Source organism: Pan paniscus, chromosome 4 (assembly GCF_029289425.2).
Source record: "Pan paniscus chromosome 4, NHGRI_mPanPan1-v2.0_pri, whole genome shotgun sequence".
Classification (NCBI taxonomy): Eukaryota; Metazoa; Chordata; class Mammalia; order Primates; family Hominidae; genus Pan; species Pan paniscus.
The window spans coordinates 14488002-14513723 of record NC_073253.2 but is presented as its reverse complement, the minus strand read 5'-3'; the positions used below and the strand labels follow the sequence as shown (position 1 = coordinate 14513723).

The 25722-nt window shown below is 40.1% G+C and overlaps 1 protein-coding gene across 5 annotated transcripts in view; it reads right to left on the bottom strand.

The window, feature by feature from the left end:
* Nucleotides 1-25722, bottom strand: part of TRIO (trio Rho guanine nucleotide exchange factor) — a 366651-nt gene that overhangs the window by 231103 nt on the left and 109826 nt on the right. For all 5 annotated transcript variants that reach the window (XM_034959746.4, XM_034959748.1, XM_063604169.1 and 2 more), the window contains exon 2: nucleotides 8740-8814. In XM_034959746.4, coding sequence (XP_034815637.1) covers nucleotides 8740-8814 — 75 coding nt within the window. The remainder of the gene's footprint in view (nucleotides 1-8739; nucleotides 8815-25722) is intronic.

The following is a 25722-nucleotide window of genomic DNA, read 5'->3' as shown; positions in this document are numbered from 1 at the left end:
CAATCCTAATGAAGTCAGCTTGGTATCACTAAACGCTTATGGTAAAATTGTCACATTTATTTTATTACTTCCATCGGGGTTGTCAGGAAAATAGAGGAAGAAAATTTAGCCTTCTCAAGTGGATCCTTCATTTAGTTTTAGAACTCTAATGATCTCTCTTCGGGAGACCTCAAAATTCAAGTCACAATACAAAACTCTTCATTATTTTCTGTGCACCAAAAATCATCATCTAAAATTAGAAAGAAAGCAAACAAATAAAAAAAAACCCAGAAGATTCTTTCCTTTTAGAACAGCCAAAAAGCATACAGCAGAAGATGATGGTATTTTAAAAACATATTTTACCAATATGGTTTTCATAACTTCATGGAATTACGTACTCATTCTAAATAATAATGAAACTTCATTTTGATTGGGAATACTTAAAGCAATCCACATGTATTGTTCAGTCATGTAATCTAGAAAAGCCTTAAATTATTTCTAAATCCAATAATTTAGGTATTATATGGGAGCAACAATCATAGGTAACAACAGATCCAGGTAGGGTATCACATGCTCTACATACACTTTCTGATGTGATTTTACAATGACTCTGTTGAGAGGTTTTATCATTCCAGTCTTATAAAGATACTGAGGCTCCAAAAGCTTAAATAAAGATGAAGGAACTATACAACACTGTCATCGCTAGGTCTTCGCCCAGACAAAAGAAAACTGTGTGATCTTTCGAACTACTGGCTTTACTTCTTTTTTAGTAGTAAAAATGTCACAGAGATAACTAAATAACGGGTTCCTGGTCCTTTGAGGGGGCTAACATTTATGAATGAAAAGTACTATTAAACATGAGAAGCAGTACTGCTCATTATCAACTGATATTCTGAAACATCTGATATGATTTTTAGGGTAACATCAATAGCTCTAATTTTTTGGAATACCTCTTATCCCCAAGATAAGACAGATTAACAATTTCAATATTTTTCGCTTCCCAATACCTTTCATGCTTTTCAAAAGAGTCAATCTCCTTGACTGAAATTATCATAGATCAACACATATTATAGAAACTTGAATTATTAAAAATACAGTACATATTATTTAAATTAAAACATTCCCCTCACTTTGGGTAAAGAGAAAGCTAGCATCTAACATTTTTTCTCGACCACAGTTGTGAATTTTTAAAATGTGTTTGAAATGCAGCATAATGTTTGATTCCATAGGGACCCACATGACACTCTCCTCCCTCCTGGGTCACCGTAGCTCACAAGTCAAGCAAGGCATGCTCCACCACGGGTGTGAGAAGTAGAATCCAAAATCTGCCAATCTAAGAAAGTTGCATGGGAAGTCAGTAGTGTGCACAATGCGCACGGCCATTCTGATCACCCCAGACCTGAGAACCAAAGGCAGCTCTGTGCAGAAGTTTCGACAGCCCCTACTACACTTTTCCAACTTTCAACTACAAAGATTTCTCCCAGGCTGGTAGCACTAGTGAGCAGTATCCTAAGACTTGCTACCAAGTTCATCAGCTTAGGCACTGAGTCATGTCCTAAGAAAAGCTTATAGACACCTGAATCTGAATTTTAAGATAGAGGAAAAATTTTCACTTTTCCTTTTCCTAGAAAAGAACTTCAGAAAATTCACTGGGATATTTTTACAATTTTATCAAAAATCATTTGTGAAGTAAGAATCTTTTCCCATGCTAATCTCCCTGCTAAGGGTGCACCTTCCAATAGATGGTATAACACAGTTAATGATCACTTTCTGCTGACTCCTCCTCAGGGAGGTATGAAGAAAAAATCTTAGAAAGGATGAAGCATAGTTCAGAGGAACATGGTCGCTAAACCTCAAGGAGCTTAAAATCAACTACACAGGTGTCTGTTTAATTCTATTCCCCAAGATTTAGGTTAGTTTCCAACATCACAGGAAGTACCCAAATGAAAATAGCATCTGAGTATAACACAGAAAAGTCACACATGCAAAGTTCTGTTCCCATTCCTAAACTAGTAAAAATAACAGCACTGCAGTTCATAAAAACTTCACCTATTAGATACACTCATATGTGTGTGTGTTATCAACCCTAAGCCACATGGTGAGGCAGGCGGGACAGATGTCAGCCTCATTTTATAGATAGGAAATCAATGCCTTAGTTTCTACAATGAAATGAAAAAGACAGGAAATGCTGCCAGCATCACAGGATGTCTATGTATGGAAGCTTTTCATGTCTGTAACCAAACAACAGCTCATTGATTATCTGCTTATCCAAATGCTGCCTTAGTCAAAAAGCAAAAAACAAAAACAAAAACAAACCAGTTTTTGTTTATAATGATGGTGTTTTACCTTCAGTTCACATAAACATGCATCCTCTCCTATAACTAATCTTATTTCTCTAAGGCACTTCTTACCTTCTAGGAAATGGTACAATTTACATATTCTTTTTGTCTATCTGTCTCCTCCACTAGAACATAAGCTCCATGAGGGCAAACATCTTTGTTTCATTCGCTGATTTAAGAATACACAATGCTCTCCATGCCCAGTGAGACTGGCATTTGCTGAATGGATTATTTTTCCATATTCCACACAACATTAACTAAAAATACCTCCTATCAGGTATCAGTTAGCAGCAATGCCTGATGGATATCCTGTGGATGCTAAGGGAACTGAGGTTTATTTTAATAATAGAAAGAAGGCTGAAAGGGTCCTACACTATAGCTATACATGTCTGTGTGACACTTATTTCCTCAAACCCTGAGACCTCATTTCCCTCTTCTTAAAACTCCAGGAGACTTGGTCTCTTGAGCAATGTGGCCCAGGATGACCACAGAAACAGCTAGATTCACAATCACCTCTTTCTCTTTAAATGAATTAGAAGCTCACCTTTCACTTATTTAGAAAGAACTTGCAAGAAAGCCACGCTTGCTTTGAGGAGTAAAATGTAAATTTCAACGAACCAACTGTATCTTTCTCTCCATAGCGCTTGTTTCAATTGAAATGATTCTTCAGCCGCTGTCCAACCTCCCACTCCCAACTCCCAAGGAACAGTCTAACTCACACTGACAATAAAAAGCAGCCTTTGCCAAGGAAATCTCTGAAAGACACAGTTTGTGAAAAAGAGAAATGATGGCTAACGTCTATTAAGTGTGCCATAAAATAATACAACTCTGTTAAAAGGATGCCCACGGGGCTCCTGCTCTAACAGCAGCCAAGGCGAGCACCTCGCCAGCCCTGCACCTTCTAGGCTCACCTCTTGCTGCCTGGTCCTGAGAACCAGGAATTGGCTCATGGAGTATTTCTACTGAAGGCTGAGAAGACTCGGCAGCCTGCATGAAAAGTCCCGCCAGTTCCTGCACTCTCAGTCAGTCCCTGCCAGCTCCCACTATGCTAGGATGCTAACAAGAATATTCAAGATGAATGGAAGGTTCCCCTTCTCTTCCGGGGAAATGCAGTACTCTGCAAAACTGGACCATGAAGAACTAAGGTACCAGCAAACCTTAAGGCATCAAATCCCACATTCCTGTCAATATCCCCAACTTGATAAGAGTGAGTGTTCACTGCACCCCAAAAAGCGATTCTAAAAGAAAAAAAAAACAAATGTCCATCAATGGGCATCTGACTGAATTAACTATATATATACACATATGTGTGTGTGTATATATATATATGTATGTATATGTATGTATATATGTATATATAGACACACATATATATAAACATACATATAGACATATATATATAAACACATATATATATAAATATATAAATATATATATATACACATAGAGACAGAGTTGTGTTTTAGTCTGGTATATATATATATTTGTGTATTACTCTGTTACACAAAACAGAGTAATACACAACTGTAAAAAGCAATGAGAACTCTATTATGTGCTGCTATATACTGATCTCCAGAATATTCTTTGAAATAAAACAAGCAAAGATAGAAAATGAGGCCTATTACGTTTTTGTTTATCTCGGGGAGAAGAAGATGAAAACAGAAGGGAAAATCAATAGAATTGCTCATATTTTAAAAGCAGAAGGATTAAACCAAAAACTTAAAAAAAAAAGTTTTCCTATAGGGGAGGCACAGGGTGGAGAAAGCAAACACAAAAACTAGATTTTTTTTTAACCATACCTTAACTTTTAACTATTTTTTAGTTATTACTGTGGAATTATGCTAAGTTTTACTTAAAATTGAAGCAAGTTGGGGTTTTTAAGTCTCACAAATGTAAAGCAAAATAAAACAAATGATTCCAGGTTTCAAGCTGATGGCATATCCACATGGAGAGGAACTGTTTCGTGTGACTTTAAAATACAGTAGTAGGTCTGTAGATTTCTAATAGCATACATCCTCAGGACCAAGACAACAAGAAAAATACTAAATTACATTTGGTAGTCATATACTGTGTAATACCATTAGCATTACAAAGTAAGTAAGTAATTATGTCCACATAAGAACTAACATTTTTAGATTCATGAAACAGATATCCACAAATATATAATTGAAAAAGTAAAATGAAATATCTATAATCCTAAATTTGAACTATGATTTTTAATATAAAGTCACGATATCATTTCTCACTAAAATGCGTGTGTGTGTTTTCCCCCAGATTTGTCCACTAAAGAGACACAAAAACGACAACCCACCCGGTGGATATGCCTAGCAACCTGTATTGTTTCCCACTAAAAGGAACCAGGGCTCTTTAGAGAAATGGCTGATTCCAGACCTGAGGCAGGAATTATACAAGATGGTCCTGAAACATCTTGTCACATCAGCAAACAAAACTTAGGAGCCAATTTGAAGAGGCTCCCATTGGCCAAAGATGGGACAATTTTAACTTCATAAGAGAGAAAATGTGTAATGAATCAAAACATCATATATATTTAAAATCATGCATTTGAAATAAGTCTTTACTGGGGGAAAAAACAAACAAACAAACAATGGTCCTTTTTCAATAGCCTGAAAACTGGTTACGGACAGGAACCAATCACTTATGCTACTTCTCCTGTAAGAACTCTTTCTCAGGACAATCAAGTAAGTGGTGATGGGACATCTCTCTTTACGGGATATCCAAGTTAATAAATGAAAAAGAAAGGACATAAGTAGAATATCACCATCTTGCAACTCTTAAATACTAGATCTAAGCCATAATCATCAATGAACACCATAAAAATAAGACAAGACTCTCCTAATAAAACTCCCTATGAAACTAAACAATCACACCCATTAAGTATTTTTGCCACCTTCCCTGCCAGATCAAAGCTCGGTCTAATCAAGCCTCAAGACCTAACTCCTAGTCTGCAAGAAATATGGGGGAAGTGAAACATGTTAAATGACCACCCAGTGATACAACCAGCAAAATCTACACTATAGGAAAATCCACAGGAAGACACCTGGATTCCTCGCTTCCTAAAACATCAGGAGGTAAGACACAAAGAACCTACAGGTTAAAAGAGCCTTACCAGACATCTCAACCAGCGGCAATGCATATGAGACAAGCATAAAAATTTGAATACCTATCGGGTTTTTTGGGGGGATATGAAATAATTACCTTCAATTTTTAGGTCTGTCATTGGTATTGCAGCGGTTTTTTATAACATTTACATTTAAGAGATAAATACTAAATATTTATAAATAAAATAATATCTGTAATTTACTTCAAAATTATCCAGAGTGAACGGAAGACTAAGTGGAAATATAGATGAAACAAGTTGCTGAAGTGGGCTACGAATTCGTACAAATTCACTATACTATTTTCTTTCCTTTTGATGTTAAAATGTTCCATAATAAACAGTTAAAAAAGAATGTGTTCTTAATTCTGGTGGTTGTCGTGTGAGATTTTCTAAGGCTCAAACCCTAGTGGCATAGGAACCACACTAACAGTTGACATTATATGTAAGATGCCATTAGGCGCAAACTCCATTAAATATAAACTACAGGGCATTTTTACGAGGTTTGGTAGTCTTGTGAGGGCTGCGTCCTCCATGGGCAGAAGAGGAATGCTGCGTCCTCATATGGCTGAAGGGCAAGGGTAAAGCCTCTTTATAAGGGCCTTAATCCCACACAAGGGAGGAGCCCTCATGGCCTAATTGCCTCTTAAAGGTCCCACCTCTTAATAGCATCACACTGGCAACATCTGAATTTTGGAGGTGATCCATCAAACCACAGCACCGTCCTCTGACTTCAAACACAAAGTCAGTAAGACATTTAACCTCACTGAGTTCATCCTAAGTGAAGGAAGTAGTACATTCTATCTTACTTAAGTGCAATCAGCATTACTTTTTAGAAGACCTAGACACTAAGGATCGGAAATATTCAAGTTCAAGAAATTATCACTGGGTTTATCACTGGGTTTTTAGAGATCTTGACCTAGTAAGTATCTTTTAAAATCACTCATCTTTTGGTCTACTTTTACAAAGCCCCTGCCATTTTATTTAGATTTAACTATTAAAAGCCATTCACATGGACAGCTTTTACAAAGGTACCATAATATTCCCTAATATTTTTTAAAATGGGGTCAGAGCAGAAAGTAAATTAGTGATTGCCAGTGCTGGGGGCTTGGGGGTGGATATGGGGTTCCTGGGAGGTGATGAAAAGGTTCTGGAATTAGTGGTAACAGTTGCACAACCTGGTGATACACTAAAATCCACTGAATCACACGTTTTAAAAAGGTGGATTTTAGAGTATGTGAATTAGATTTCAATAAAAAAGAAACAAAAAAATGAGTTAGAGATAAATTTTATTTTGTAAAGTTTACTCATTCTTCGTAATTTTCAAAAAATGTAATACAACACAAGTAGTCAATTTCTACTTAATTTTATGGGTTTTTTTTCCCTCCTAAAGGACATAACGATAAGCCTAAAACAAAGAGCAATGAGCTCATGCTAATCAGCTTTGCCAGTTCTGGTCATAAATTAGGAATACTGTAAAAGTGAGGTGACACCTACTAACGTCATTTTGCTAACACTGCTGGAAGCTCTACCATCGCTAATATTTTAAACAGTTCCTACTAATCTGTGGTAAAAGCAAAACTTCCCACCCTACCAAAAATATCCAACTTTATGTAACCCTGCAGAATTTAAGTATTTATTAAACATTTAAGACAAACTCTGAGAGACTGCCGATTTTGTTTCTTTGATTAAAAGGTAAACAGTTTTAGTGTTGACTGTAAACTATATAAAAATGTCAGCCGATAATATATTCTGTATTAACTGCCTAATAAAAGCATGAATACAAATAAAACCCACCAATCTTAACCTTCCACCTTTCTTCACATGTCCATCTCCACGTACTAATGAAAGAAGAAAATGGAACAAAACGTTCAGAAACACAAGAGGGGTCGGGGGAGCAGGTGCTGTTATCACAGACCCAGACTTTAAAAATAAAAAACTGATAAACACATGAACTCAGCTTTAAGCCTTCCTTACAGATACCTCTAATTTTTATAAGTAGAGTCTTTCAATTACTCTGTTTGTAAACTACAAAATCAGGGGTTCGCAAAGCTGGCATGAGTCCTTACAATGCAGTTTGTCAGTAAATGATTAGAGAAGAGCAAATAAATGCTACTTTTAAAACTCAGTGTATTGTAAGCCAGTATTTGTTTTTCACCATGTATTTCCAACAATTTAAAGCACCTTCTTTTCATGAACTCCTTACACTCTTCTGTGAACCTTCCAAATACATAATGAATTAGATTTACTCCCACAAAATCAAACCATATTAACAGGGACCAAGAAATATTACTGAACATGAAGCAAAACAAGATTAGCAAAAACACCATAGGAAGCTGCATCTTAAATATATAGCAGTATCACATGTCCAAAGGACAGAAAAACTTATAAAAGCAGCTAGCAGTGTTATATATTAAAAATGATATGTGTTCAAGAGGATACACACATCAGCACAGAATGCCTATTTAAGAAAGATAAAAATTCTCAAGGGAAATTCATCTAAAAGCATGTGACGACAATCTACAGATGTACTTCCTGATAGGGCAGAAAAATCTTGCAAATCTTTGTTTGGTAACAAGTGAACTGGTGTCCAAAAGGTATAATACCCAAGGGCTGTTCTGTTTATGTGAGAGGGAGGCCCCAAGAAGACAGTCCAAAACGGCCTAACGCTGACTATGTGCAGAAGAAAGGGCAGTTAGGTGCCCCCAAGCCCAAGGGACTGGCCCAGAGTCTGTCTGCAGGCGGGCCAGGGCCTCAAAGACTGGGTCTACAGGGAAACAGACTCAGCTGGTAAAATCACCAGGGCTTCATCGTCCATGACATGGGTCCTAGTTACTCCATGACCAGAGAGCCACAAAGGAGCAGATCTCAAGGAGAAGCAGGCGTCCTTGCCTCCCAAAAGACAAGGCAACAGAGGCAGGTACAGAGTACGAGAAACAAAAGTGAGAAATTCAGGACCCATCTACATACCATCACATTCCCACCACCTTTGTTGAAATGATCGGATTTTTAAAATCAGTTTTTTTACTTAACTGATTGGGGCAGAACAGCTGAATTTTTGTTGAATGGCAGAAACAAATGTATTTTCATCACCAACACTAACTAACTTATCATGTGCCTCCTAGCTGGAAGAAAATGCTTTGGGCACTAATTTCTCAGAAACAGTGCTACAAGAATAAAGCAGTTCAAAATTCATAGAAATGCCAATGTTTTTATATGTTGTGGCAGGTGAGTTCATTTATTACGTCAGACTCTGAAATTGTGTCAGAGCAGTTGGATAGAGCAGAGTTGAAAGTTAAACTTTACCTGAAAGGTATGCAACTTTTTCCTTCAAAATTGGTAAAACATCCATAGCTTTCATTTCATCGTTTTTTCGAAACCCTGAAATACAGAAGGAGAAAATAAAATTACTGGGTTGCCAGAGTGACAGTTAATTCCTTAACCATTCTATCCAATGCCAACACAGCAGCTTTATCCACATCCATTAAATCAACTTAAGAAACATGATCATAGCACAACATTTAAATTCCATGTCTGTGATCACAAAACTGTCTTCTATTTTAATGTTGAATAATGATTTGCACACAGACCCAGAGGCTCATGTCCCCAAAAGGCTCGCTCTCAGTCATTTCTAGCAATAACAACTTGGTCCCAAAAGGAGACAGGATATGAAATCAGTCCAGATTATTTACCAAATCTTAATTTTTATGTAGATTAATGTACATAAATCTTTGCTGGTACAAAGAAAACAGCAACACTGCTTTATAAAAATTGCTGCTTGTGACATCCTAAAACCTCTAGGGGGAGCTCAATGCCTCATTCCATCAGATTTCAGGGTCTGGTTAAAAATACACAGTGGCAAGGCGGAGAGAGGGGATTATAAATAGCTGGGGCCTGGCTTTCTCCTTCCAGGCTTTCTGGGTCATGCCCCCTGGAGGAATGTCAATGGCTAATGTGGTCATACGGCCCAGTGCCACTCCAGCTTCAGAGGTGGCCAAGGTCCCTCTTCTCACTAAAAACCAACTCTGCCCCTACTCCCAATATCTTAGAAGGCCCAGTGGGAATATTGTAGAAAAGGAGCATGCAATAGGCAAGTTAGGCCAAAATCCATCTAAGCAAAAGGAATTCTTGCAGCCCAAAAATATCTAGCCCAGCTCACCAGGGTGAATGCCTACGTGGGAATTTGGGGTCCAAAATGTCCATACTCATCATAATAACTGGATATTTCTCTCGGCAATCTCTAACAGAGGTAATCTAGGTTCAGGGATGCCTACCAAAACTAGTAACTAACATTGTTAGCAGAACAATCTCTAGGAAAAAACAAAACACCACTTCCCCACCCCCATTTGTGTTTGTTTTTGCCAAAATAGTACAAGAAAAGCATCGCAAATGCTAGCATGGTAATACAACCACAGCAAGATGTAGACTTGGAATTAGAAGGCAAGGAAAGTACTGAAGTCAAGGAGTGAACATTTCACTTTTGGTGTCCTGAGCAGCAACTCCCGGGCAAGCCCTGCTACAGGGAACATTTATAAAAAACGACTCTCTCCAGGCACTAGAGAATGACAAAAGCTGGGAGAGACACCTGGAAAAGGAAATGACCCTGGGTACACAACCCATCATTAGGGCTGTTAGCCTGAGGGCAGGGCCCCATCTAAGCAATGTGGAGCTTTTAAAACAAAAACCAGGTGAATTCCAAGCAGCCCTGCTAAGGATTAAAGATCTAAATCAAAATTTGAGTTGCTGCCCACTGCAAACACAGAGAATGTGTAGTGTGGGTCAGGCCAAATTACATGCCTGCTAAAGCAGGCAAACAAGCAGCAACAAAATCAACATCTTCGGGAGGAATATAGCAGAATTCAGTCTCTACAACATTATCATTCATAGAAACAAAGAATGAATAAATCAGCGGTGTGATCTGATTTCTTAATGTAAATCGCTCCTGTCCATAGAATACGTCCACGTGTATAATGAACCCAGTTTAATGAGATTTAACTATGACACTGACAATTACCACAGACTTCACAGCAAACACATCCGGCTGAGGACCATGAGGTCCTAGGAAGGCTGCGTGGAACTATTCAGCCAGTTATGGGTAGATTTGACCGAGCTGGGGCCTCCACAGCACCAGGCCATTTTCCTTTCCAATGCACCATGCTTTGTGCTGGCAACCCACCGAGCTTTGAAAACAGTGGCTATTTATAAAAGGCAAAACATCTGAGCCAAGAGTTCTGCAATTTCATCCTCAGGTTCCTTCAAAACTCTTGAATGGATGCAATCTAGTCAGCAATTCACTGCCAGTCACCGTAACTCACTGAATGTGTCTACAAAGACTGACTTCATCTGCCGTGGCTGCCGTGGACACAGATGGCACTGGGGCAACTGCAAGGCAAAGAGGACTAAGGCTCCCCAGCGACCCTCAAAGAGACAAGCTGACAAACACCTATAAAACAAGGCAGATTATGAAATGTTCATAGGCAGCACGAAGTGCTATGGGACCCAGGCAAATGAGGAGGGGACAGATCACATGATAGACAAATACTAGGAAGGAGTAAGCGACAGCTGTAGATCCCTATCTACAGGTATTTGAAGGGAGGATTCCCCTTCTGTTGCTCAGATGAGAAAACGCATGCTTCCTACCATTCCCACGTCCACACCCACACGTCATGGCCAGGACACAGCAAAGCCCTCAGACAGAGAAATGTCACCACCAACTACAGCCCTGGCTCCGACACTAGAGAGACAGAGCCCCACTTGTGAGTCACACAGCCATCACCAAGAAGAATGTCCTGATCCCAATGCTGATATCCCAATAGAGGGCTGTGTGACCTGAGTCATCATTCCAAAGCATTTTTGACAATTACTGCTAACTTTCTGAATCACACCTATTTACTGATACCCACAATGGAGTGGAAGATGGAAGTGAGGGCTGTCATATTCCAGGCCATCTCACAGGAGGAATAGCATATTGATTTGAAAGTAGGGTGCAGAAAACAGAACTCAATAAATGTCTCAATTTCCTATGTCCCACTATGAGTCATGGACTCCCTCCCATGTGACCTTTCATTTCTCAGAGCTGTAGTTATGTTAACCTATTGGTCCCTCAGTTTCCCCCCAAATTAAGGAAGACTCAGTCTTTCTAGAGGAAGAAAAGTACATGAATTAATGAGAAACTTATGTGAAAAGGTGCTTCACTTTTATTGCGATGTAGGTACATGCCCACGCATAGACCAGAATATAAATTCTAACCAGTTTAACTATATTTTTGTAGATTGTCACTGAAAAAGAGTTAATTTTAAACCATCAATTAATACTTCGAAAACAGAAAATATAAAAAGGGCAAAAATATAAAACTAACCACACAAAGAAACTTGAGTTTGTGGTTATTGTGGTGACTGGTCACTTAGGTATTATTTTAGATCTCATTTCCATTTAAAAAAAAAAAAACCAATAAGCAAAGGACTCAGGAAGCATGTATAAATACTAAAACCAGATTAAATATATCATATGTAACTTTCAATAAAAAGCAGGAAGAACCCAACCATGAAAGTTCCTCAGATCAAAAAGGCAGGCTGTGTTCCATGCCCTGAAGAGCTATTTAGGAAAACAGTGTGGAACTATAAAAACGTTCTAAAAAATTAAAAATAAGTGGCTTCTCTGCTATTCCACAGATTCTAGATTACACAGCAGATAAGACTCAACTCCTAATGCTTTCTTCATTCATGCATTAAAGGATCTAACTGTGGTTCTCAAACTTACTGAACAACAGCAAATATAGGCTGCCCTCGGTGGCCGCCCCCTGGAAGCACATACTTCTCATCATCAACAGAGAGGTTCAGGAACAGCAAATACCACCGCAGAGAGGCCCTGATAGGATCCCAGACCTTATCTTTGTACCAAAGACCAGGCGTCAGCAACATTTCTACTTCTCAGTGCCACCAGGGGGGTTTGTCCATGCTACTTAAATAGGTGGAAGGGCGTGCCACAAAGAGAAATTTGGTAAAATTAGGATTAACAGAAAGCCTAGACAAAGAAGAGCAACTTGAGAGGAGATAACCAGAGGGTAAATGGCCCAAATTGGGGGACATTAAGTTGTACCCATTTTTTGAATTATATAATTTTTAAGTTATATAGAGCCCATATTAAACTGTGCAGAAAAGACAGACTGGATTCCATCACAGTTTGAGGCATATTTTGCTACTATCTGAAATACAGCAACCATTATGGACTCTAATGAAAAGCTAGCTTCATGAAACAGTGAAACAGCAAGAACGGAGTCAGTCGAGGCTTATCTCTAGGTGCAGAAGATGTTTCCCAGGGGAGTCCTTAAAGGCAGGCAACAAATATGCTTCTGAACCAAGTCTACAATGACTATGTTCAGAATGTTTACACTAATATTTGTTGAATGCTACTGAGGAAAACAGGCTTAGGTTAAAAAATCAGATTTTATAGTTGTTAACTAAATATAAATATATATAGGTGGTGCTTGATGATTTTCTTTCTGGTTTCAAGCCAACACACAAAAAACTGCCTTTCCCTAAAACAAATTGGAATGTTTAGAGATTTTAACATACTCATTTTAAAATAACTACAAGTTTCAGCATACTACTTGCCAAAATTAATTCTGTTACCACCTTTTAAATTACTATTTGGTTCGACAGCATGTCAGAGTGAGCATAAATGTTAAATCTGCACCCCCAAATCACTTCTATTCCTTAATAATAAACATTATACTGTTCATCAAATGAATAGTTGCCTCTTTTTCTCTAGATCAGCCAATTTGCCAGAGGACATGTCTGTTTTGCTCCCTGCTGTATCCTAGATACCTAAGATAGGGCCAGGCAAAGGGCATTCATCAGATGTGGGTTGGCTGGGTAGAAAGACGGATGAAGGGGGAGGCCGAGGCAGGCAGATTGCCTGAACTCAGGAGTTTGAGGCCAGCCTGGGCAGAATGGTGAAACCCCATCTCTACTAAAATACGAAAAAATATTAGCCAGGAGCAGTGGTGCACACCTGTAGTCCCAGCTACTCGGGAGGCTGAGAAAGAATCACTTGGACCCAGGAGGCGAAGGGTGCAGTGAGCCGAGATCATGCCACTGCATACCTGGACGGCAGAGCGAGACTCTGTCTCCAAAAAAAAGAAAAAAAAAAGAAAAGGAAAAGAAAGATGGATGGATGAATGAAGGAATCAATCAATCAATGAACTCAACCAACAAATAAATATATTTCTACAGCATCTTGCCCCTGAACCCCTACCCAAGAACCCCAAAATTCCTTAGTACTTTCTATTTTTGTTTTGTGAAATGTTAGGTATAGTTTAGCCTTCAATCATAGTATGATTTATATTCATAAGATGGAAAATTAATCTCTCTGCCCTAACAAGGAATATTCTGCAAGTTATCATTCAACAGTGAAATATCTTTCCACTGAATCAACAGTCTGGAACTTCAACTATCTAATACCCCACTGACCAAATCAATTACTCATCTTTCATCCTGAAACCCTGCAAAGAGATGCTGCACTGAGACAAATACCTTTCTAAGCTAGTCACTGATGACCAGAATGCTCGCTCACTTGGTCACTTCTGTGGCATTAAATTTAAGACAACAATAACAAATAGTCCAGGAACAACAAGCCCCTCTCCGATTTATTTATAATAAAAAGCACCCTAGAAATATTTTCACAATGAGCAAAAGCTTTTATATAGCATATTATGTTAAAAATGGTATTTTTACATAATTGGCAGAAAGATGAATCAAATGAATCAAATTTAAAAATTTTTTAAGTAAAACATAGGTTTTATTATTTTTTTAATCCTGTATTTCTCCCAGGACTACTGGCAGATACTAGTAATCTGAAATTTTACCTAATCTTCAAATTAAACTAGTCAAATGAGTTTTCCAGTAAAAACTGTTAGAAGAAACACAGTTATTCCTTGACCATTTGAGCTGTTGAACAAAATGAACTGATGCGGTTCTAAACTGGCTGCGTCTCCTCCTTTAAAAGCAGCCAAGCCCACAAGACAAGCTGTGCTCCTCACCCATTCTCAGGGGTTTCATTTGCCTGTCAGCTATTCCGAGTTAGTGTTTACTAAATGGGAAAATAATCTGCGGGAAGAGATTGGAAAAAAAAAAAAAAGAATCCTACATACTTAACAAAACACAGGTTGCAGCAGTAACAAAAATGTTAATAAATAAGCCAGTATTTTTAAACAACCAGAAAAAGAAGGTTAAATAGTAAACTGGAGCTTCCTGTAAGTACTGGGTCTTAGTGGTAATTACCGAATTTTACTCATTAGTTAATTTGGGGGGAACTTCGCGCGCGCACGCCTGCACACAAAGAGAAGAGTGATAAATCTGCATCAGTTTGGCAGGCACCGCCCTCGCTCCGCAAGCGCACGCGCAGAGGGAGGTGACGTCACCCTCTCCGGGCCGGCCACTTCTCTGCGGAGCCCGCAGGATTATACTCTCAGCACAGGGAGCGGCCGCACGTGGCTGCCTTGATGTTTGTGCTATCAAGGGTTTTAGCTGTGCACGCATCTAGAAGTGATGCATAGGAAGGAGGCATTTTAACAAGCCTAGATCCCCTAATGAACATGTTAAAGGGTGGGGGGAAGACACAAGGTTATAACCCTCACTTTTTCTAATATGTAAAAAAAAAAAAAATCAAAACATAATACAATGCTTATATTATTTTTTTAACATAAATATATCAAAATCCACACTTATAAAATGCATATAAAATGAATTAAGACTTATGGACATGTTCACAGACAAGACCACACAAGAATATGGATGGGTTTCATAATACAGCATTACAATTTTTACCTATAACCTTTATGGTTATAACTGTTGGACTGGCTAATTTACCCCTTCACATAATTTTAGAAGCAACAGCCTATAACAGCATACCTCAAAGAAAGAAAGTAGTTTATTTTTTATTAATTCAAGGGAGTTAAAGAAATTTCAACTTAAAATAGTTCTATTTAATATAAAATACAAAAGAAAACCAAAATAATCAAAAAGACCATAACAAAAAAAAGTTTAAACAAATATATATATTTTTAATGTAAATGAAGCAATCTGTAGAACTCTTAAGGTTTGATGTTTTAATTATGTATTAATTGTGCAATGGAAGTTAATTTAAAAGCATCACAGACCAATGGAAGGGAATATTTTGATAGTCAAGAAGTAGTAGTATTATAAAGGGACTCTATTTCTTACAGTCTCATAAGTCAAAAAAGAAACCATGTGCCCAGGTGTGCCGTTCATGTTTGGATCCCCAGGGACAAGCACAGAGCTATGCACAGAGAAAACTGATCCTGTTTGCCTAATGCCAGAATAAAGAACACATTCGTCTACCTGTCTGTGCATGTCCCTGTAAAGCCTGTCAGGGATGCCTCTGAGGCTGTATTCTGGAACTGGAGTTACCCCACCCTTATCTACATATATACATCCCCTTACCCATACACACACACATACATGCACATATAGGGTTCTGTGATGCTGTCCTGCCCCAAAGACTTGCTTTACCGAAGTGTCTCAGAAAAGCCATTTAGAAATTTAGTGTGTATCAAATGAACCAGAGGGACAAAACTACTACAATTTGATCATCATATCAAGTGGTTTGATACACATCAGATCAAGAAGGTTGAGTGCTAAAAGAAACCCTATTCAATCATTGTATCAATCTGCTCACGAATTTTAACACTCTTACTCTTCTTCAGACAAAGAAAAAGAAAAAACTCAATTATCCCATGTGTTTTAATGCAAAAGAAAATCATATTCTGTAAAAGGCTTCAGAAAATAAAGCTATAATTCTACTCCTTTTCCTCTATTATCTTTTTGATTACTACATAAGGAACTGGGGCCAGAGGGGCTCTCAACCACAGAGAAGTGATATAAACTAATTATCTGAAAACCTCTCTCAGTGCACATGGACTAGCTCTGCATGGAGTTGGGGGTGCTCATATACAAAGTGTAATCTAGAGCCTTTGTTGACCTTAGCCTGTTTGGGAAAGAAAGCAACACATATGAGTTGTCAGTTCTGTGGTACAGATATTCGGTATGGAAAAATCAGGGCCAGAGGGATGAGAATAGGAGAAGATGTCCTATCAAATAAAAGATCTGTGTGAAGTGTGGAAGAAGTAGTCCAAAACCGGGCACACTGGAAAACAGAGAGCACTCCAGCCAGAGCAAGCAGCATCAATAGATGTAGACAAACAAAAACACAAAACATTCATGGAAGAGAAGAAAGCAGGAGTGGGGTGGGCTATTATAGTGGGTTTTGACTGATAGGTAGGAAACTGTCCATCACTGGAACAAAGAAGTGCCATGAAGAAGAGGCACCCACATGCCTATAGGATAGCCATGCCCCCCTGAACATCCAACCCTGCCTCATGCTCATGCCCACAAACCTGCTCCCCACAGTGTAGGTCCCAGCACAGTACCTGCCTCATAAACCATCGACCTCGTGGCCAAACCAGGAACCAGGCTTCTCCCTGCCCTCCATCCTCTCTCCCATCCCCTACCTCCATGAAACAAGGAGTTGTAGGGACTCCACAGTCCCATGAAGCACCCCTGTCTCTGCCAGCAATGCCCTCATGTGCTATTCCAGCGATCTCCTAATAGATGTTCTTAATTCCCTCGAATGCATTCTGCCACTCTCCCTAGCATGTTTCTCAAACAAATATCTCATCATTTTACTCCCCTAAAATTCTTCAATGGTTTCTTGGTGCCCGCAACTACAGTCCCTCATGATCTGATGTATGCTGCCTCCACAACCTCATTGGTTCACCATTACCATCTCCCCAGGCTCACTCCAGGAACTGCAATTACCTGCAGGGAAGCCACACCTCCCCCTCACCACTGTACCTCCACACACATGCCTTCCTCTCCCCGCCCCCAACACACACCTCTTCTTCACCTGCCCCCAGTCTGGAGTCCCCACTGCTCAACTAGACACCGCCAAGATGCACTCCCACAACACCCCAAATCCTTATCGCACTGCAGGGGAAATATCAAAAGACTTCTCGGTGTTCCTATTAGCAGCTGGGCTCCTAAAGGAAAGGGGCTATGCTGAGTCCCACTGCATGGCAGTCTCACTGAGCAGACTGCCATGGCGCAGAGCATGAACTTAACACCCAGCTAGTTAAACCTCAAGATAGCAAACACGTGGTACTCTACAATTCGCAGTTCTGGGCAGAGTATCCATCTAGGCACAGAGCAATAGCGACAGCTCCAACGCATGCAACCGGCTATAAAAACTCCTTTGAAAAGCTAAAGTGACTCCATTCATTCTCTGTCTAGTATATTTGGTGACTGATTAGTACATAAAATTACATTTACATATAATCAATCTATATTTTAAAGGAGAAAAGGGTTTTTACCTTAAGTTTTTACAAAGTAATTTAGAAGTTATCTGCCCAAACCAAAGAAACAAACCAATCTTCTCTGATGGAAAGAGGAGACTCTGCTTTGGAAGAAGTGAACTGGGAGGCTTGTCGTTCCAGCGCCTCCACAACCAAAGGAAACGCAAGCCTTCAGGGAAGTGGTGTCTAAGCAGGAAACACAGAGCCTCACAGCTCTGCTTCTCTGCAGTCAGTGGGCTTTTCCCCCAAGAATTTAACGTGACACTGAAATGTTTTCATTATGAGATTTTGTAAACAGACCAAGCATGACGGAAGCAGCAAGCCAAGTCAACTCTACACACCTCAAAGCTGAGCATCCGCCTTTGTTCTTCTGAATGTTAGCCCACACTGCTGTCTCAGGTCCCTCAGCCTCATAAGGCTGGCTGGAGGCAGCCTACTGAGGGCTCATGTGACTCCATTTGCTGCCACATTAACTGAACACAAGTTAAGCCTCTGTGAGGCCTCCCAGCACAAACTGTAACTCCTCAGAACACCTGTACTACTTTACCCACTAAATCCTGCCTGGGACTCACTGTGAGTACGAAGGGTACACAACAAACACTATACAACAGGTAGGCCAAGCCAAAGCGTTCCAGACAGTCTATACATTTCCAGAAGAAAAAGGAACTGAATTCCTAGCACTGAACCACGATTTGGGTTTAAAATTTGGCTTATTCTAGCTTATCTCCCCATGAGTAGCCTCTACCCCAGCCTTACCTCTGCCGGCCCTAAAACTCAAAGGTTCTGATTCTGAATGAATGTTTCCTCCACAGATAAACAAAAAAGGGTTTAAGGAGGGGGTAGGTGCAGGTACTAGTCACTGAAGCCACAATCCTCATCCAGGGGCCTTGCTCACCAACAAATGCCTACCAATCCCCTCTACTCCAGTATTCTGTGTTGATTCATTTTCCAGCCCTGGGGAAAACATACACCAAAGCTGAGTGTCTGAACAAGCTATCAATTAATCTGAGTGACCAGTAATTATGTTGAATTTAAAATACAGTATCAGAGTTACTAAATTACACATATAAAATACCAAAGTTTCCCTAATGTACTCCACAAAGTTAAGATACTTTAGGTCCATGCCCACTGCAAAAATCCCATTAATTCATTTACTCCTATTAATATATAATATAAAGTAAATGCCACAAACAAACATCAGAATTTTTAACTTAAGGTTTGAAAAGTTATTTCCACTTCAGTAAGCATGGATTTGATTCTAACATGAAACTCAGTACAAAAATAAATCTCTAATAACATCAAAGAATTTGGCAAAACTTTCTGCCAGTCAGTCCCTTGATAAAGCTTAGAATTGTGTTTAATCGCTTGGCATTCATAAAATACATATTTATGCATGGTACTCTCTTAAACCCCAGAGATTTTTCCCCTAAATGGCATGTTCCTGATTTTAAGAAGCTTACACTCTAAAACAAAATAAAACACACATTAGACAAACCAGTAGCCTTAACTGTGTAAACAGTAAGAGCTGACAAATATGTCTTCCAAAATACACTGTTATGTGTAAAGAGATATAGATACTGTTATTATTAATTAGACAAATCCATTTAAAAGTGTTACTTTTCATTGAAATGCTTTATTATCACTGACACTAAAAATAAGTCCTTAACATAAAAAAGGTGTTCCAGACCATTCTGAAAGGGTTGGAAACGCTTGCTGTAGAGATTAGAAACACAAAGCACATTAGTGAATAATAATGTAAGTAACATGTTCGAAGATTAATACTGTGATGTTCTAATATTAGAAACCCGTATTATAGCTCACATATAAACTGCCTTGCCTAAGTTACTTCAGTTAATCTACTTTGCTTTGACAGCTTTGTTCCTTCTTCTCTGAATGTAATTTGCAATACATCTGATGCTCTGAGGATTCAGCCCATCAGAAGCCAGCCAAGTCCTGCTCTTTAGATGTTTATTGACCTGCAGAGGCCAGACAGCCTTGTAGCAGTCTAAGAACCCCCGTAAGAGCAATCCTGTTACTGTTACGACAACTCAAAAAAAAAAAAAAACAAAACCTGGCACTTTGTAACTTGTTTTTAGGCTGAATTCAGCATGCAATCTACAGTTAATTTGGAAGTTTTCTTCCAGATCCTTCTATTTGTTGTAAAAAGATTTGACTGCTCAACAAGTATGTTAACCCAGAGGCCATACCTGTCCAACTGTCTCAGGATTATACTGATGCTGGCAACCACTGGCTTTTGCTCATATTGACTCAGGTGCTGCTGTCCTGCCCTACACCCTCTTTTCCCAAGCAGAAAAAGAATTCTGGTAGATAGGCCCCTATCATTTACCCTCCTACTGAATTGCTAATGAGAAATTTAAGAAATTACAAAGAGGGTTGAGAAAAGTAATGCATCTGCTAACGCAGAAAACAAAGAGAAAAGAGAAATTCATTTCAATTCTTCTCCTCCTACCCCTTTCCCCTCAAATTACCTTCTGCATACAGACAAAAGCTGAGTGGTGGGTTTTTGTTTTTTTTTAATTCTGGTTAAAAATGTGTTTATTAAGCCAAATAATCTAAATATACTGATGGGAAAACAAATTTTGACACAGAAACAGATTTGCTGTGATGGACTCACCTCTCTCTTGGCATCTGTATACATATTCAAACACATTCACTGGTCAACAGAACGATGCAAACACACACACTAAGACCGAAAGTGACCACTGGAGGCGTGAGGACCCTCCGGGACCTGGCAGAGGGAAGCCTCAGGAGGAAATCACTGCTTGGAGACGCAAGTGAGCTTGAGGAAACGACCAGCTCACTTGTGGCCTGGTGGCGTCTCCTCCCTTGGATTACCTCAGGGGAGGTTGGTACTTAGGAACTCGAAGGCAGCACAGGCTCAGAGGACTGCGCATCAGTGCCCTGCAGCCCACCACCCAGCAGGACTGCAGCCCTCATCTGCTTCCACTGTCTTGAAATGACACGGCACAGCTAATCCAGTGATCACAAAAAGTTCCCACAGAAGCAGCTCCAACTGTGTGACCATCTCACTCATTATCCCCCTGGGCCACTGCTGTGGAGCAGGAGGCCGGGATGGCTAGAGGCAACTGGGCTGGTGCTGGGGCCACAGGGCCTCCTCCTGCTTGCTACTGGGGGGCCCTCAATAAATACTGGGGAGGTAGAAGGTGAGAGGCAGACGAAGCTCTTCCGCAGTTTTATATCTTTAGACACCTGCCCTGCAGTGCCCAATCTGAGTGGGGTAAGATCCTAAAAGACTCTGCAAAGCTGAACGTCTTGTAGGCTGGGGAATCTGTTTTCCTTTTTCCAGTCTCCTAATTGCTACACTCCTGACAGGACATCTCAGTATCTTATCTACTAGAAAGCACAGGGAACATCGTTTTCCAAATTAAACTCAGTATAGTAATAAAAACGGCAGGGCAGTAAGGACATTTAAATAAGGTGTGTGGCACTCCCTCACCGGCCAACTCTCTGCACCTACAGCATCATTCCAGTACCCTGCAGGGAGACCTCAGGGTGCCTGCTGCCCCAGGAGCTGGGATCCAGCAGAGGAAATGACACAGGGTTACAAGCAGCCACCTTAAAAGGGAGCTACACACATGGGGATGAGGTGTGGAGAGGATTCAGGAGCACGCTCGCTGTGGGGACAGGCAAAGCTGCACTTCACTAGCATTACAAGTGTTAAGTACATCGGCTGCAAACCACAATGGTGCCACAACTCAAAACGAAATTTTGTGTCAACAGTTACTTAGGTGTCTAGTTAGGAGCCTGGGCTTGCCACCTCCCAGGGGGGGTGACTGTGGGCAGATACCTGTGAAATGGACAGCCTGAGAATCACAGCTCACAGAACTCACTAACAAATGCTATCAGTAGCAGTTGTAACAGTATTAAAGTATTAATATCTGAAACTTAGCTGTACAAGTTTGGTAAGTGCTTTAAATAACTGAATTTTGGGAATTTTTGCCCATTTACCTAAAATTATTGTATTCTATTAAGATAGACATCTTTACTTAAAACTAAAAGAACAGACTGAGACATGTAATTATTGTTAAAAGCCACTAACAAATAGACATATTTTTTAAAATCCACACAATCATAGTAAATTCACCTGACTATAAATAATTTCTCCATAACTTCTCCCAGGTGGACTATAAATAATTTAAGGAACTATAAGGCAATGGGAAAGTCAGGCCACTCGGGAAGATCTTTCCCACGCCCCGTCTGTCCCCCTTCCCCACCCCACAAGCACCTGAGCACTCTTAGGGTCCTGCTCAGCCTTGCTCCTGGCTGTGAAAAGGGCCAGCCAGAATACAACCAGAAATGGAAACACATGAGCCAAAAAAACCACGTGAGCAAATTTTTTTTTTTTTTTCCTGGAAGAGACTACTAACTACCTCTCTCCCAAATGGTGACAACAAAAGCTTCGATAACCTGTCTATCTTTCTGCATCTTGTTACTTGTGCTAAGAATTCCGTGTCTCCCTTGAAGGATGGAGGTGGGACAGATGAGAGTGAATGCTATCACAACGCATTGCAGCTGGGGCCTCACACTTGCTAGTGGCCCCTGGATCTGGTGGAGGTGCCTGCGGGAGCCTGTCTGGTGTCCAGAGGGCAAGAGGGCAGAAAGCCGCGACTGGACAACAGGAGGTCGCCAGAGGCACAGACAGACCTCATTCTCCTCCCATCTTCGGCTTCCACCTTTGGGCTCCCTTTTCAATAGGCAGACATCTCTCATTTTAACAGATGATCAAAAATAAACAGGATCTTCCCACTCTACTTTGACACAGAGGCAAACACCACAGGGAACAGTGACTGGACACACAGACAAAGATGCCAGCCTTTGTACACACACTGCCCTTGGTGCCACACCCTTGGCCCACTATGCTAAAGGCTGAACTCATTTGTTTAAAGTAATGAAAAGCCACACTAAGTTTTCCTTCTTTATTCTTGCAAAAGCCAGGCCAGATGGTTTTGTGAAAGCTCACAGTACGATATCATCAGTCAACTCTGCGACCAAAACACTTTAACACCTTCAAAACCTCCAAACAGGAGGAGGACGGGCGGTTGCCATTATAGTAAATAACTTCTAAGGGGCCTGGTGGTTTTAAATATTCAATTACTCACTTTATGGTAAAACAAAAAGGCTTTTTAATCAATCCTTCTAATTCTTTCAGCTACTAAAATGAAAGTCTCAGCAAAATAGTCCCCAGACTTGGAAGAGAATTGGTGTGACCTGTAAGAAGGTGTGTATATTTATTACATATGTTTGAAACCACTATCCGGTTTAAGAACCAGAACACTGACACTCCCCTAGAAGCCTTCCCCACGCCCCTCCCTGATTGCACACACCTCCCTGGCTCTAGACATAACCACTATGCGGACTTTCTGCATAACCATTTGATATAGTTTGGATGTTTTGTTCCCTCCAAATCTCGTGTTGAAATGTGACTTCCCATGCTGGAGGTGGGGCGTGGTGGGAGGTGTTTGAGTCATGGGGGTGGATCCCTCATGAATGTCTTGGTGCTGTCTTTGTGAGTTCTCACTTGGTTCATGTGAAACCTGGTTGTTTCAAAGAGAGTAGCACCTCCCACTTCTCTCTCTTCTCTTTCACCATGTGAGACACTAGTTCCCCCTTCACCTTCAGCCACAAGTGGAAGCTTCCTGAGGCCCTCACCAAAAGCAGATCCTGGCACAGTGCTTCCTACACAGCCTGCAGAACAATGAGCCAAAATAAACCTCTTTTCCTTATAAATTACACAGTCTCCAATATTTCTTTATAGCAACAAAAGAACAGACTAGTATGTCATTCAGTCCTTATTTTTCTTTACAGTTTTGCCATTTACAAACCTAATCTATTAGTATACAATATATTGCTGTGTTGCTTATTTTTGAGCTTTATATAAATGCAATCATGCTACAGGCTGAACACCTCTAATCAGAAAATCAGAAATGCTCCAAATTCCTAAAGTCTTTGAACACCAACATGACTCTACCACAAGTGGAAAATTCCACACCTGACCTAATGTGACAGGTCTCAATCAAAGCACATCAAAACTTTATGTACAAAATTATTTAAAATATTGTATAAAATTACCTTCAGGTTATGTGTATAAGGTATATACAAAACACAAATGAATTCTGTGTTTGGTCTTGAGTCTCATCCTCGAGATGTCTCATTTTGTATATGCAAATATTCCAAAATCCAAAAATATCTGAAATCCAAAACACTTCTGGTGCCCAGCATTTCAGAGGAGGGACGCTGGAACTGTACTTGCGTTCTCCCATGACTTGCCTCCAGTTTGCATGACTCATCTACATTGATGTGCTTGCTGAGTTTTATTTAATACAATTTCATTGTTGCATAGTGTTCCATTTGATGACTACAACTTGAACTTATTTTGGCAATCTTGTAAGTGAACATTTGTTTTGTCTCTCATTTTTGCTATTACAAATAATGCTGCCATGAACAGCCCCATCCACTACCCGAGAACCCACGGCCAGTGGATCTCTACGCCTAGAAATATGTCAGGGTTAAATGGCTGGCTTACCGTTTACGCACTTTCCCAAGTTTATGAATTAATATTAAACTGTTTTCCCAAAGGGTTGTATTCCACATCCTCTTTAAAGCTTGTATTGTCCGTCAGACCAGTCTATGTATTTAAGGATGCAACCATTTGCTGCTACCTTTTACCAAGTGAGTTGAAGAATACAGAAACAGGCATATTAGTGGACAAGAGATTAATCTGAAATCAATTTTGGATTCTAAGCTCTCTGAACCAATAAAACAATAAACTAGATTTTCATATTTTGCTTTAAAACCGTGAGACTAAAAGAACAGGATACCCCATTGTTTCCCTTTCTGTTTATGTCTCAACTGAATTCCTCTAATAGTTCCTCCCATTTAAGATTCCCTACGAGTAAGTGCCAAAAAGGAACTGCTGGGGAGACCTGCCCATAAACTCAGTCTCCAACCTCCAAGTGGTCTGGGTTCCAAAACTTTGTTAAGAAGACTGCTGTTTCTCAATTTAAAAATATATTTTCCCATAGAAATAATGCTACAGGTTGGTATGAGGGTCCGAGAGGAGCCCACCAAAGCCTATTTCATATACAATAACCCACTTATGCTACTGGTGTGGTTGGAGAAGAAACAGGAGGAGGAGGGTGGAGACCAAAAACCTTCCTGCCTTTCTCGCGGGAGAACAGAGCCAAGACCAACGGTAGAAAGATGGCCTGGCCATCCACAGGACTCCCCACTTCCTGTATCCTTCCTTTCCAGGCGCCTCACATGGCACATTGCTGGAATGCACTAACCAGACAAGGCGATCATGGTCCTCCATGCAGCAAGCAGTTTCTGAGGGTTTGAAGCCCAAGACTCCTTTATACCTCTTAAAAACTACTGAGGATCCTGGAGTTTGAGACCAACCTGGCCAACATGGTGAAACCCCGTCTCTACTAAAAATACAAAAATTAGCCGGGCGCCTGTAATCCCAGCTACTCGGGAGGTTGAGGCAGGGGAATTGCTTGAACCTGGGAGGCGGAGGCTGCAGTGAGCCGATATCATGCCATCGCACTCCAGCCTGGGTGACAAAGCAAGACTCCGTCTCAGGCGGGGGGGGGGGGGGAGAACTATTGAGGACTCCAAGGAGCTTTTGCATTATGTGGGTTCTATTTATTACTTACTTTACTATTCTGTCCACCTAATATCTAGATATCTCAGATATATGGGTATTTACCATATTAGAAATTAAATCTGAGAGAAATTTTTGAAATAATTTCTTCAAAATAATTAATTCATTACATATAAACATAAAATACTTTTTCCAAAAAAAAAAATCAGAAAGAAGGCCGGCGCTGTTTCACACTTTTGAGACTTCCTTTAATGTGTGGTTTAAGAGAACTCAT